Source organism: Suricata suricatta, chromosome 16, assembly GCF_006229205.1.
Source record: "Suricata suricatta isolate VVHF042 chromosome 16, meerkat_22Aug2017_6uvM2_HiC, whole genome shotgun sequence".
Taxonomy (NCBI): Eukaryota; Metazoa; Chordata; class Mammalia; order Carnivora; family Herpestidae; genus Suricata; species Suricata suricatta.
The window spans coordinates 22,470,314-22,485,156 of NC_043715.1; the positions used below are offsets into that span (position 1 = coordinate 22,470,314).

General features: G+C 38.1%; 1 protein-coding gene across 3 annotated transcripts in view; it reads left to right on the top strand.

Annotated features, from left to right (window-relative positions):
- Nucleotides 1-14,843, top strand: part of CDH8 (cadherin 8) — a 366,110-nt gene that overhangs the window by 184,957 nt on the left and 166,310 nt on the right. For all 3 annotated transcript variants that reach the window (XM_029925787.1, XM_029925786.1, XM_029925788.1), the window contains one exon: nucleotides 11,430-11,597. In XM_029925787.1, the coding sequence (XP_029781647.1) occupies nucleotides 11,430-11,597 (168 nt within the window). The remainder of the gene's footprint in view (nucleotides 1-11,429; nucleotides 11,598-14,843) is intronic.

The following is a 14,843-nucleotide window of genomic DNA, read 5'->3' on the forward strand; positions in this document are numbered from 1 at the left end:
CATGGCAGTGGTAGGAAACCCTAGAATATTTTTTTGAGCCCAATCTTGTTTCTGATTCTTACTTTGAAGAGAATTGAGGCAAGTTCTCAGTACATTAGATGTCTATTGTAGCAGCTGCCATAATTAAAGGAAGACCCTCCCTTCCTGGTCAAAGCCCTTTAATTGAAGGTGCTGTGCCCCTCTGCCCTGGGTTAAAGCAATGGAAGAAAATTGTTGCCCCATGTTTCTGAAGTCCTGGGTTCTGATTTTATGAGTAGGAACCCCACTCAGTCACACCTAGAAGTCACGCAGTGATCATTTGATGCTGAACATGCAGTGACCTCATGGGGCAAAGGCATGGTTGATTAATGAGAAACTTCCCTAGAAACTTGAGGTTGAGTTTTTACCTAATTGGGACATTTTATTAGCCCATGCCAGTGTCTTACTCTCTGTATTGTATAAATCCTTCAAATCAGGGTTAATGGGTCACTGGAAATTCCCTGAGCGAGGTCATTGAGTTGATTTAGCATCCCTGTGTTAGAGATTACTAAAAGAGGAACAGCACTGACTGCCATTTGAAACTAACAGGTAGACTTTCCAAGAAGATTACTCTGAAGTTGCAATTAGTGATTGTCTAGAACCTCCAGGGTATAGGAGAGACATGTTGGTATAATGGGAAGTGCTGACAGAAGCATGAGCTCTATTACTGTTTCAGCCATGTTGAAGCTCACATAAGATAAATAATTTAGCCAAGACCACAAAAGTTCATGTTTCTTTGTTTTCATGGGAGCTGTAATAGTTATGCTCATGGAATGTAGAGGTGATGATGATAATTATGGTAGCTAGGCAGGTGACTCTCTACTCTGTCAGCTACTGCACCAAGCACCTTATCTGCACACAGGTGGTGTACCTGTGTAGGACTTGGCACAAAGCAGGCTCAATAAGATCTGAAGTATTTTTATTATGAGTGATCCTCACAGTCATCTAGCAACAGTGTAGTTGGATAGAGTTATAATACATACATATGTATATATATATGTATACAGTATAACTGGGAGTTGTAGTAGTGATCAGCAAATTACTATTTGTTATTGCCTAAATATGTTGCATGCCCTATCTTCCTTAATCATATTATAAGAAAATAAAACAACAACAGAAAACTGTGAGGTAAACAGGAACTCAAAGAGGAAACAGGAGCTCAAAGATGTCAAGAAAGTTGATCAGGTTACTTACAACAGTTGGAAGCGAAGGGCCCAGAAATGTCATTGTCCAATCTCAAATCCAGAGTTCTTAAAATGGGACATTGTGCTTGATGACTGTATTGCCAGCTATTGATCCATATGGGCCAGAAAGTTTCAATGATGCATGAGAGAAATCAGGACCATTTAAAGATTGTATCAGTTCCATTAGAATTTGTTTGAGTGTGTTTTATGCTCTGTGATGCTATTTCATATAACGTCTGGTAGGTGTTACCATCTCTGTTCTCTAGATGAGGAGACTGAAGTTCTGGGTTGAAAAGAGTGGCCTCAGTGTAGTTAGATGCAGGTCTCACTGCTGGCTCTATTTCGTGGTAGGCAACTGGAAAGCCTGTGCTTTATCCACTCCACAACCCTGCCATTCTCATCTGCTTAAGTTTCCAATTGCTGGGAGAAAGCATCCAATTTTTTAGCGCCTTTCACTTTGCTTTTTTAAACCACCCATACTTATTATACGTATAATTAGTTATTGGAATTATGGCTTAAGGAAAGAATAGTGCCATCATGCTCTTCACGGAAATAATTCCCCTTGATTGAGGAGTCCCTGGAAGTGTTTTCATTTAGGGGAAAAGAAGTTTCACCTTAATTCTGAATAGGAATAATTGCAAGTATTACAGTGTAACTGAGAATTGGCAATTTGAGCAACATCATTTATTGGCTAGCCATGTGTTGATGCTGCAAATGGGGGCCTGTGCAGAATTATTTATTAGAAGAGCTAGAGAAGGGACAGTCCGTACAGTAAAGTCCCCATGCACAGTGTGTCTCAAAATATTGAGACGAGGCATCATTGTTAATTCGCTTACAACTATTTTATATGTCCTTCCATAAGGAAATAGGTGTAGACATCACTGTGATCCACAGAGTGGGGTAATTCAGAAGTTATAGTTATTTAGTCAAAGAATGCGCTGCTTTACAAGACAGGAAATTCACATATAAGGAAGCAATTTGTACGTATTGAGATACTTGAATGATTCTCAGTTTTCTGATTTAAAGCTTTCAAGTTTGCTGTTCTCTAGTAACAGCTTTCAAACACAAATGTGAAAGGTCAAGTAGAGGTTAATATATTAAATCTATGTGAATAAGTCACGCCTGTCAAACAGATTCACGTTAAGATGCTATAATAGCATCAGAGATGATTGTTAGACAAATGTCTTACAAAGCACTACATGGAGATTTTTTTTGGCAAAAGGAGAGTATATTATTAACACATAACTAAAATTTCAGAGACCCACATTTGGGCCTTTGTCCTGCCACAGTCTGTTATGAACTGGCCTTGACCTTTTCCATTGCTGAACCATATTCATAATCCCTAATATTCATGTGATAGTAGATTTCTAAGTACGTTTTCCTATGAATTATTTTAGGAAAAATCCGGTCTCTCTCTCTCTTGATACATGTATGCATATATATGTGTATAAATATATACATATGCAAACACACAAATATATATGAAATGTTACAGGATGCAGAGCTCATTAGCATCATCCCTTTTTCTGAGTAACCCTGAGGATATCTGAAATAGAACACTATTCCACAAATTTATACTGAGGCATTTAATAAATACAAGTATCAGTTTCAAAATAGGTAAAATATCTAGAGAAGCAGTGAAAACACCTGGGTTCTTTAATCTGAATGACAGACTCTCCTCGCCAGCATTCAGTGAAGTGTTAGGTGCCTCCTCTTGGCAAACTGATCATGACCCTTGGAATGGAATGGAGTAGTCCTTGAGCCTCCATTGAGCCTTGAAGGTGACAAGACTTTAAAATAATGCCTCTGGTTCCCTGAGACATGACAATTATTAATATTGAGTGCTTCTATAGTCTAGCACTGAGCTCCCAGAACAACTCGGAACAACCCCCAATTAACGTTTTGCTTTCTATTTGTCTTTCTTCCTCCGTCTTCACTCTCTTCTACCTTCTCTTCTTTCCCCTTGTATTATCGTCTCTCCTACATTTGTGCATGCTTATTATGTGCAGGAATTGTGTTTGATTCTGGGCATGGGAATGAATGAGGCATGCTTTTTGTCTATGGTGATTTACTATCAGCACAGGTTAAAATCCTAGGGGAAGTGATAAAGAGAAGAAGAGACATGAAAGTTACTGCTTTGAGAAAGTGGCTAGCAAAGGTGCAGAAGATCAAAAGGAAGAGAGCAGTTAGTGCTACCTGGGAAGGCTTGTCAGCCTCAGAAACGTCAGAGCTGGGCCTGAACAGGTGGATGGAATGTTAAGAGGTCTAGAAAGGGCAAGGGTGGTCCAGGCTGCATTATCCACACAGAATGGTGAAGGTGCTAAAGTCTGTTGGAAAAATACGAAGACAGGTAAGTAGCTGGGTAATCAAGGGCATGTGCTGTGTGGAATGGTATGGTAAAAGATGAGTTAGGGTACAACTCTATGTAGTAGAGATTTGAATGCAAAAAAAGTAAATTTTGTCGGTCACCTGGAAAGCACTGTGGGGACATTACTATTTTGAAGTTGATGAGGGATGTTCATACATTGTAGGATCACTGAATATATCACTTTGTTTCTAATTTTTAAATAATGTAAGTTTATTTTAATTATTATTACTAAGCTAATACCTAATTTTTATCTACATACATGCATGTGTTTATGTGTGTATTTATAAAATGTAAATACAAAATTTCATGTATATATATATATAACTGAGTGTACATATGGGTATATATACATATACATAAATGAGATATGTATATGTAAAAATAAATGTAAAAACATACATTTACATATATCTATGTGAGGATATCACATAGATATATGTATATATATAAAGTAAGACATTGGCTTTTTAATTTTTCATGTAATAACAACTTAAAACTCATAATATGACAGTTAATAACCTATAATACCGGTAAGCCTCAGGAAATTGGGTTTTAGTGATTTACCCAAGATCACATTTTTGGTAATCTCATACCAAAATAAGTTCTCTTCTGTATAACCCCAGAGCTCATTTTCTAATACCTATAGTCCTATGTTTTTCATTACAAAGTACTGGGAAATTTGAGAGAGGGAGCAAGCTTTAATTCCTTCATAAAAACACATCATGTTACCTTTGTTTATATTTTTTTGCCAAATTTTATAACCCCATTATAGTATAGAATAATCATTTCATGTATTCTTTTTTAAATTTGAGAATTGTTATGTTTTATGTTGCTGTGGAATTTATATAACATAATTTTTAAACATCTGCTTAACATTGTATACCTTTGATCTTTATAACCTGAACCAGTAACTAAGTTTTTCCTACTGTTGCATATTTAAATTGCTTGACTTTTTAAAAAAAATCATATAAAAAGTGGGCATCTTAATCTAAATATTTAAGATATCTGGAAAAGGAAAATTTACAATTTCCTTGGAATAAATTCTTAGTTTTAAAAATACCAGATGAAAGTATAAAAATAAGCTTTTGATTCCTGATACACTTAACTCATTAGCTTTACACTTATGTTGTGATATTTTACAAAAGCACCAGCAATCCATGAGAAATCCAGTTTTTCCAGATCCATACCATTGTACCTGTCTGCCTATCCATCTATCAATCTATCTATTTTCTGTCATCTATCTTTCCATCTACCTATCATCTGTCTATCTAACATCACCTTTCTAGCTAATTCAAAGTTGTAGTCACAAGGAAAAGTGAATGAACCCTGTATAATTCATTTTTTAAAAAAATGATAGTGTTTATTTTTGAGAGAGAGAGATAGAGCATGAGCGGGAGAGGGGCAGAGAGAGGGGTGGGTAGAGACAGAATCCGAAGCAGGCTCCAGGCTCTGTGCTGACAGCTCAAGATGGAGTTCAAACTCAGGAACCTCGAGATCATGACCTGAGCCAAAGTCTATGCTTAACTGACTGAGCCACCCAGGTGCCCCTTTGTAGAGTTCATTTTTGAACCCTGCGGAGGCTAAAAAATTTTCTAATGATTTGCTTTTTCCTTTGTGGTATATCTGCGCAAGGTTGACATTATTACAGTTATTGAAGCTGTTATTCAGTGATAAGGTGGACATATGTTGATGCATCTCCTATTGTATATCCTTTACCCTTCATACATGGTAGTGTATAGTACAAATCACATGGTAGACCAGAAAGCGTGGGTGCAATATATGGTCCCCAAAAGGAACTTTTCCCCAGTGGATTTGTACCACTTAATCTCATAAATGAGAGACTTTTTTTCACATATAGTAAAATGATGATTGTACATTGAATTGGCAAGAGTTTGGCAAGAGAGAATAACAAAGCTAGTGGTTTTATAAGCAGGATAATGTGTTCAACAAGTCTTATTCAAAAGAGGAGTCTAGCGCAGCATTTTATATCAACTGCAATCTTTGTAGGACACAATCTGGGAGACCCACAAAGAGTGAATTACAGTAATCAGACTTCAGAATGACAAAGGAGTTAATCAGCATCTCCTTGCCTTTCTCATGAAGCCTCTCAATCTGGTGATACCACAGAAATTATAAAAAGAAGTCTTCGTGACGGCTACAAAATGCTTCTCAAATGATAACATCAAAGACAATGGGAAACACACACGCACACACACGCACACACACACACACACGTTTCAAATTTTTGAGATGACTGACATTAGATTCTAGTCAGAAATACTCCCTGGATAATGAGACAGAAGGAACAGCTGTTTAGCACTTAGGAAGAACGTAAGGCCAGCCCAGGACTTAAATTTTTAAACTACTGCAACAGGGAAATCTCCATATGATTGAACAAAGTTAAGATAAAATCATGTATTTTAAATACAGGAAAATCTATTCACAGCAGGGTAACGTATACCAGGTTCAGGGCAAGATGATTCCCCCTCTTCCTTCTTAATTCTCTTAACCAGGCTTTAACTCCCATCCCAAACCTTCTGACCCTACTCTCCAGTGTCAGCTTCCAAATCCCCACTGAATTAAATTCATGGAGAATATATTGTTCTCATTAATTCTCATGGATTTTCCAATTAGATTAGATTTTCAAAATGAAGTTTGAGGGAAACTCTTCTAAACTGTGATGATTTATGTACCTTTTTTCTGAATTTACTTTATTGTTAATGCTATTGAGAATCTAGCAGGACAGGCTCATCCTCCTAAACACCAATTTGTGTGTGTGTGTGTGTGTGTGTGTGTGTGTGTGTGTGTGTTTCTTCTTTTCAAACCTATTTTTTCAAGGAAAAGAAAAAGGTTTTTCACAGAGATGTTCCATGGTTTATCCAAGGGTAATGAGGTAAAGGGTCTAAGTAGAAATACTAGAACCATTACTGAGTTGTAAATTTATAAAACTTAAAGAAAAATGATTATTTTTTAGTTTTATTTATTTTGAGAGAGAGAGAAAGAGAGAGTGCAGAAGCAGGGGAGAGGGGCAGGAGGAGTCAGCATGAAGCCTGACATGGGGCTCGATCCCATAACCCTGTGATCATGACCTGAGCTGAATCAAGAGTCAGACACTTAACCAACTGAGCCATCCAAGAGCCCCAAAAGATGAAATGTTCTTAATCATGTCAACTGTAAGTCAATCCTGATACTACCATGTTTAACCAAGTTGATTTTCTCTTTTTGTGAGACTATTTATCAAATGCCTACATCAATGAGTTTCACTACCCCAGAAGAAAGTATTTTGTGATACGGCTTGCCATAAAATTGAAAACTCTCATTTGTTGCCAAACTGATATCATGGAAATTTAAATATAATGTTTAAGCTTCTGAAGACATTGTTGTACATTGAAAATGTGTGACTATGAGCATGTAGAAAGGCATGAGCCCTAATTTTGCTTGACCACTTTGGTAGAAAAAGAGGGACACAATTCTTGTCTTGGGGAATGAGAAATTATTTGAAATTAACACCATCAAAGGTGTTTTAAGTTGGTTTATTTTAGCAGGAAGGATTTAGGGATCTCCTATCTGCTATTTTAAAATCAAAGTTGAAACTGAATAAAAATGCCATTTAACTGAGGATTTCAGTCATTTTTGAGTATCATAGGTCAGAATTTTTGACTCTTCAAATCTGAGAGGAAAGAGAACTGACTATATTTTCTGCTCTTTGCAAGGTGGTTATTTGATACCAAATAATGCTTTTTAAAATAAAGTTCTCTTTGTCAATTAAAGAAACAGCCTAAAGTGTAGGAGAACATGTGAACCAAAGGATATAATTCAGGGCTGAAGTAGAGGGAACTTTTGAGGCAATTTTAAGCTTCTATTTTAGGAGTTTATCAGTATCTTGCAACATCTATGTAGGTGACATGATCTTCCTTTTGAAGAAGAATTCTAAAAAAGGTTCAGTGACAAGTGTAGCGATACCCCTATGCAAAGAGAAAAATGGGAGGCTGAGGGCACTTGGGGTTTTTCCTAGCTTGCCTTTTTGGCCACCATGTTGCAGGAAAAACGCTCTAGAAATTCTGTCTTGAATTTTCTAGTGAGTCCTTGCTAGTTAGGAGATTGAGACTGGCAGCAGGTCAGCAAGCAAGAGCCGTTCATTATACAGTTTGCACCAAAGCCAGGTAAGTATGCTGTGTGCCCTAAAGAAAACCTGTGGTGACTCCTTGCTTGCCCTAGAAATCAGAAAACCCACTCCTAATGTCTAAGAAAAGAACATGTGAAGACTTCTGGGTACAGCTTTCTGGCTGGGTCATCTTAAGCAATTCACTTAACTGAGTAGCTATTACTCACTTTTTACTCGTGAGAAAACAGCCTGTCCTGCTGTCTCAAGGAACAGTCCTTTGGACAACAATGTGTTATTATATTGAAGTACACTTCGAGTTGTAGATGTCTGTAAGAATGATGTGCTGGAAACATGTTTGATATTTGAATAACGAACCGGTATGCTGACTACATTTTATAGGGTTTTGGCAGAAATGTGGTGATTGAGGAGAGTTTAATGAAGGAACTATTGACAAAAGTTTGGCCAGGTTAAGGGAGACCATCAGCCAGGTTAAGAGAGACCATCAAAGGATAACAGAGCACCCCAAAGCTAGCAGCAGGAGGGCCATCATCAGCCCTAGATCCAATCGAACAAGGGATTGAGGCAGCTATTGGACACTAGAGTTTTGTTTTAGCGACATGTGACTGTGATATTTGGAGAGTCAGGAACTTCCCCCTCCTACATCCTCACAGTCTCATAGGGCAATGTATGTTGGTTCAATCTAATGCAGTCAGAAAGTAAGGAAGTTCATTGAGGCAATCGATAAAGGTTACTCTCCCATGCCAAGAATAGCTAGGAGATGCTGGAAAGTGGATATGGAGGGGCAGTTGGGGACTGTTCAGCGCTCTAACCACTATCTAGAGAGGCATTACGTAAATTCTGGTTGGGAAGGAAAAAGGGGAAGGGAAGTAACATAGTCGGATAACTAGTGTATGCCGAGAACTGTACATGAATTATCTCACATAATCTTAGCATAACCACAATGGGAGGCTGATTTATTATCACCATTCGACAGGGCGAGATACTGAATCCTGATGAGTTTAATAATTTGTTCATGGTAATGAAGGTAATAAGTGTGAGAAGAACATGAGAAACTAAACTTGCTGGATGTCATTATGAAGGAACATTTATAAGGGGACCCCAACTTGTCAATAGATCTGTATATAAGGTAGTGTGAAACTGCTTCCCTTTCTGGGGGAAGGCGTAAACACAGGTGGAGACCCTGGAGCTCTTTTTGTCCCATTTAAGCAAGGCTCTCCATTATGATACTTAGCTCATATTTTGATATAACTCATACACATTAGCCCAGGTATGCTGATTTTAACTAAGCCTCAAGACTATTTTAATTCCAAATGTCTGAGAGACGTCACAGTCTTTTTTTTTAAATTTACACTCATGAGGTATTTAAAAAAATGATGAGAATAATACATACCAAGCTTCTCTGACTCTGAGGGAATTGTAAAAATTATTCCACTGTAGTAACCTGAAAGGACTCATGGGTAGACTTCAACCCATTCACTTCTTTGGGGGAAAAATGTTGCCTTCCTTGGGAATTACATCAGTTTCTTCTGATTATTAGGTGTTATATATTAAACTCCAAAGTCCAATGGATGACTTTAGTTTATGATGAACTTAGATTGTGATGGTACCTAAACGTTACACACACTCATGTAAATATCATAAGAGTAAAACAATTTTCTATTCCTTCCTCCTAAGTTGGGCACATAATGACGACATTCTAAGTTATTAAATATAATTCCACAGCAGAGTAGTCATATTGGCATCTCATCCTGCTATTGATGAGGTTTTATTCCTTATTGTTGTTGTCTTAGCTCATGTTTTCCCTCACAGTAATCTAAGTCTTAGTGATTATTATATTTCTATTTTTCTTTTCTCTCTGTTTTTGTCTATAATCCTATAAGTATGATATATTGAGTTATATTTTGATGTGATCAAATCTTGAAACACCCATTATATTGAAAGATATTATGTTACTGTCAGTGTTTCCAAATAAGCAGGGTTATCCAGTTAGTGCTCCCTGAGTGGGAATCCTGGATATAAAAGTGATTCCAAGGTGTAATAAAGTACATCAGAACTCCCAGCTCCCCCTAGGGCCTGCACGCTGTCTGGGTGGCTTAGATTTCCCTGGGCACTCGTGTGCCTCGCCTGCTCCTCGAGTAATTCAGGGACTTGAACTCCTTGCAAACATTTTACAGAGGATTTAATTAGATCATAAGAATTAAAAACAAAACAAAACAAACCAGAAAAACCACCAGGATTACAGCTTCAGAAACGGCCAGGTGGTGTCCCATCCTCAATTTGAATTGAACATGAAATGATATCCCTGGGGTTAGAAATGGAGGGGAAATTCTTTATTCCAGATAGTTTTCTTCTACTTGGGCCAGAGACATAACTCATATTTATTCAACAGGAATGTTTTGGGCTAGTCACAATAATTTTTATTATGGGCTTTTAGCAATATGGTAGGGGGCGTTTTATGACACAGAGTTAAACAAAACTGCAGCACGCAGACAAAAATATAGTGTCCTCACTATGGATATAACGGCAGTCTTCACTGATACTGTGTTCATAAGTGAACAGTCATGCAGCTAAAAGAAGTAATGAGTTGGACCCCTAGATGCTAATGAACAAACAAAAGAGATCTCAAAGATAACTATTCTGTGATAAAAAAAAGTCCCAGAACAGTGCCTATATCATGACCACATTTGCGGTTAAATGTTTATATGCATATATACACATTTGTATGCACATACTTATAATGGCTCTGAAATGATATGCATGAAAATGTTAGCAATATTTATCTATAAAAAGAGGTATGAGAGTAAGGAGAGGGCTAAATAAGGATTTTCAAAATAACTTAAGAAGCATCTACCCAAATTTTGCATCTTTAACAAGAATATTAAATTACTGGTGAAACACATAAAGAAGCAGATGGATGAAACCCTGAAAATATATCAGAAGGAAAAATGCTAACATTTTAGCACTGACAATATTATGTTATTTTGTGTGATCTTATGTTTTACCTCCTTTCTCTTTTCTCTCTTTTTAATTTTTTTCTAAATTTTGTATTATTTTTATAATAGAGAAAATGTAGCTAACCAATTAAAATATAAATGTAGAATAGTATCTTTGGATTTAGACACTTGCCTACGTTAATTCTGATTGGTGTTTTATTCATCTGAGTTGATTCTAATAATGCATTTATTTCATTCACCCCTCTGATGTATTTGTGAGCTTCAGAATAATTTATCTTTGACCTCAGAGCCTTCAAGCTATTTATGTATTTACTCCTCTTATAAGGGAATTGGAGTCTGTGATAAATTGTAAGAGTCTTTTACTTCCAGGGTTTTCCTGGGTAGATGAGGCTATGTTATGATTTATACTTTAATTTGGTAGGCAACAGTGTGCCATTCAGTTTACTTTCTAATGTATATTTTTGCAAGTTCTCCTTTTTATACACTATAAAATGTATTTTTGCAAGTTAGCCACTAATGTCTGTGACTAAAGTCTTTCTCCGTATTGGCATCACTGATGCACACCAGTTAAAAGGCAAAAGAAAACAGATTATCTGAGTGGGGACTTTATGTAGGCACATGTGTGTGTGTGTGTGTGTGTGTGTGTGTGTGGGTGGGTGCGTACGTGCCCTTGAGAGAGAGAGAGAGAGAGAGAGAGAGAGAGAGATAATAGAGATGCGCACATTCATTCTGAATGAGCTGTCTTCCTGAAAGTCATTCTCCCATTTTTCCCCCCTCAGCAATTATAAAAACTGCCCTTCCCAACATGGACAGAGAAGCCAAGGAGGAATACCTGGTTGTTATTCAAGCCAAAGATATGGGTGGACACTCTGGTGGCCTGTCTGGGACCACAACACTTACAGTGACCCTTACCGACGTAAATGACAATCCTCCGAAATTTGCCCAAAGTAAGTTTGTTCCCTGCACTGGGTGAATATCTAAGAACAATGTTTTCATTTGAATTTATTTTCTAATTTTTAGCAACATCCAAAAACCTGACAGCAATTATTGAATGCTTATTATATGCAAGGTATGCCAGTATGTGTGTGTGTGTATATATGTATATATGTATTTACATATATATATGAAATAACCAACTCTCCTGTCATTTTGGTAATAAGTATATTCTCGTTTTACAGATTTTAATGAAGTTGAGAACATTTTCAAATATTACATGTTTAGTAAATAGTGGAGCTAAGAATTAGAACCAGGGTGCCTGACTGCAAGATGTGTGCTTAGTTCTCTGTTCTGTGAGCATGAAAGAGTAATTAAAATGCACCTCCGATAGTGCTCTATCAATAGTCCCTCTCTCTTGTATAAAAGAACCACATCTGCAGTGCCTGAGGTGGGGACAGCAGGTATGCAGTGCACTGTATACTTGCTGCAAAAGTAGACACGCCTTCCTGTGACTTCCTGTGGCTCCTTCACCCCCCGGTGATCACTGACCCTACTCATGCCTAATAAAGCGAGGCTCGGCCTCAGAAGCATCTCAACAAAATTCGAGGCATCCACCATCCATGAATCGGGGAGACAATCATTGTTTTCCAATTTTTTGTACTTTCACAGAACACTTTGTTGCTTTTGTTTTTATGTATTTATTTTGAGAGAGAGAAATATTGAGCATGAGCAGGGGAAGCACAGAGAGAGAGGAAGAAAGAGAGAATCCCAAGCAGGCCCCGTGCATCCAGTGCAATGCGAGGCTGAGTGTCATGAAGCCATGAGATCATGACCTAAGCCAAAATGAAGAGTAGGATGCTTAAGCACCTGAACCACCGAAGTGCTCCACAGAACCATTTTCTTGTGAGCACTTATCCAAATAATCGGACACTGGGTTGTGAAGACCTTTTTGGCATGGAGCCTCTTGAGTTGAGATATTAATGATGGCTAGGAATTAGTTGGAAAAAGGTGAAACCAGGGAGGTAGGAGGTAGTCATGGCAATGGGACAAAGAGGATATCCTAAAGTCCCGTGAAAGAAAGGTACATGGCCCTTGGTGAGAATTAAAAGAATCTTACAACAGGGGCACCAGGGTGGCTCAGTAAGTTGAGCATCCAACTCTTGCTTTCAGTTCAAGTCATTATCTCATGGTTCATGGGATCCATGAGAGTGAGCTCTGTGAAGGGCTCTGCACTGATAGCACGGAGCCTGCTTGGGATTCTCTCCCTCTCCCTCTTTCACTGTCCTTCCCCACTGTCTCTCAAAATAAATAAATAACCTTAAAAAAAAAAAAGAATCTTATGACAATTGGAACACAGAGTCTAAAGAGTTAGGTTAAGCAGCAGTTAGCCGTACTTGGATTTGGAGACCATTTTGAGTATCATGATCTTTATATTAAGATCACTGGGAAGACATGAAAACGTTCTGCATTGTAGGTTAAGTAATAGAATTGGGATCCAGGGAAATCACAGAAAATGAAACCTGGCCTTTTCCCAATGTGTTCTCCACCCTGCAGCCCCTTAAAGGGTGTGCATAAACATTCCTGTAAGAAGTGATGGCAGAGCTAGCAAGCTAGGGTGGTCTCTGTGGAGCTGGAGAAAGGTGTGTGGGTGTGCTAGATCCTTAAGATAACCACACTAAGGATACCTTGTATTTTCAGTTGAGGAAGTGAGTTTTCACATGTTTACAATGAGATTGCGTGCCTGCTGGTGCTATTTGCTGGTTCAGGGAATATCATAGGAGAACCACTTGTGTAAGAGGATTTTTTAAAGTTTGTTTGTTTGTTTGTTTATGAGAGCGGGAACATGAGCAAGCATAAGTAGGGGAGGGGCAGAGAGAGAAGGAGAAATAGAGAGAGGCCCAAGCAGGCTCTGCACTGTCAGCATAGAGCCTGATGTGGAGCTCGATCTCACAAACTGTGAGATCATGACCTGAGTCAAACCCAGGAGTTGGTTGCTCAACCAACTGAGCCACCGAGGTGCCGATGAAGAGAAGAGCCGGGAGAGGGGTAGGGAGGGAGAGAGAGAGAGACAGATATGGGGGGGATTGAAAATGATATATTTGAGGTATCTTTGAGAATTTATATGCAGGAAAAAAAATCCAAAGTAGAAGGAACAGAAAGGATGCATTTTCATTAGGGATTTTAGAATTTTCACTTCTGGCTATGCATAAATCAGATAACTATGCAACCCTTTTTAACCAAATTATTACAATGGAGAATATCATTTCTCCCATCCCTGGCTCTCTTCTTTCCTTTTCAGTTGCCACTATAGTTAAGGCTTTAATATGCAACTCTCCTTTCTCAAAAAATGATTGTTTCAATTCAGCAGTGGCAGGTGAGTTTCAAAAGTATTCTCTTTCTTAGGGGTAATAACTATTAACTATGATCACACTGATAGTGATGATGAGTGAGCAGAATAGGAATGGATAAACGTTCCATTTGCTTGACTCCCCAAAGCTCCCTGATGTAGGCCTAGGAGCAAGGTGAAGCCCCTTGCTGGCTTATTTATTTACTACGCCTACCTAGAGGGATCATCTCAAACCTTAACTGGAATATAAAGTTTGAAGGAAACGGAGTCATTACACTAATTATGAGAGAATAGGGAGGCTTGTGTTGGATGTCTGGATTTTTAGTGCCTACCTTATGGCAAAACTATTTGGAAAACATTTTTGTTCCCCAGTCCCATAATTTCATGATTCTAGGAGACATTTTTATTTCATCATTAAATAAAAGTGTGCTAGTGCTAGAAGAAAACCTTACCCATCATACGAAATAATCTTGTTAGATCGGGTAGAATGAGCTTATTTTATCCAAGGGATTCAGTGACTGAGTTCCAACTAGAATTAGGTAATGTTCTCCAGATTTAATTTTTCCCTTTGTTTTATAGCTCATTGAATATTTATTTATTCCCTTGTTTTGGTTGCAATGAGACTGAAACTTCCTGGTTGCCTTGACTTTGGGTCCCCCAGAAACAGGCACTGAGACAAGAATTTGATTAGAAGTAGTTTATCTTGGAGACGATCCCAAGAAATGCCAGTGGGGAAGTGAGAATGTGGGAGAGAGAAGGACAGAGAGCCAATAATGCGCATTATCAAGCCAGCTACGACTGTGGGGGACTGGGGCTTTATCCCATTGGGGAAAGTCCGAAACACTGAAAATAGACAAAAGAAATAGCTCAAGGTTACCCTACCAGAGAGGGGAGGAGCATGGGATTTTAT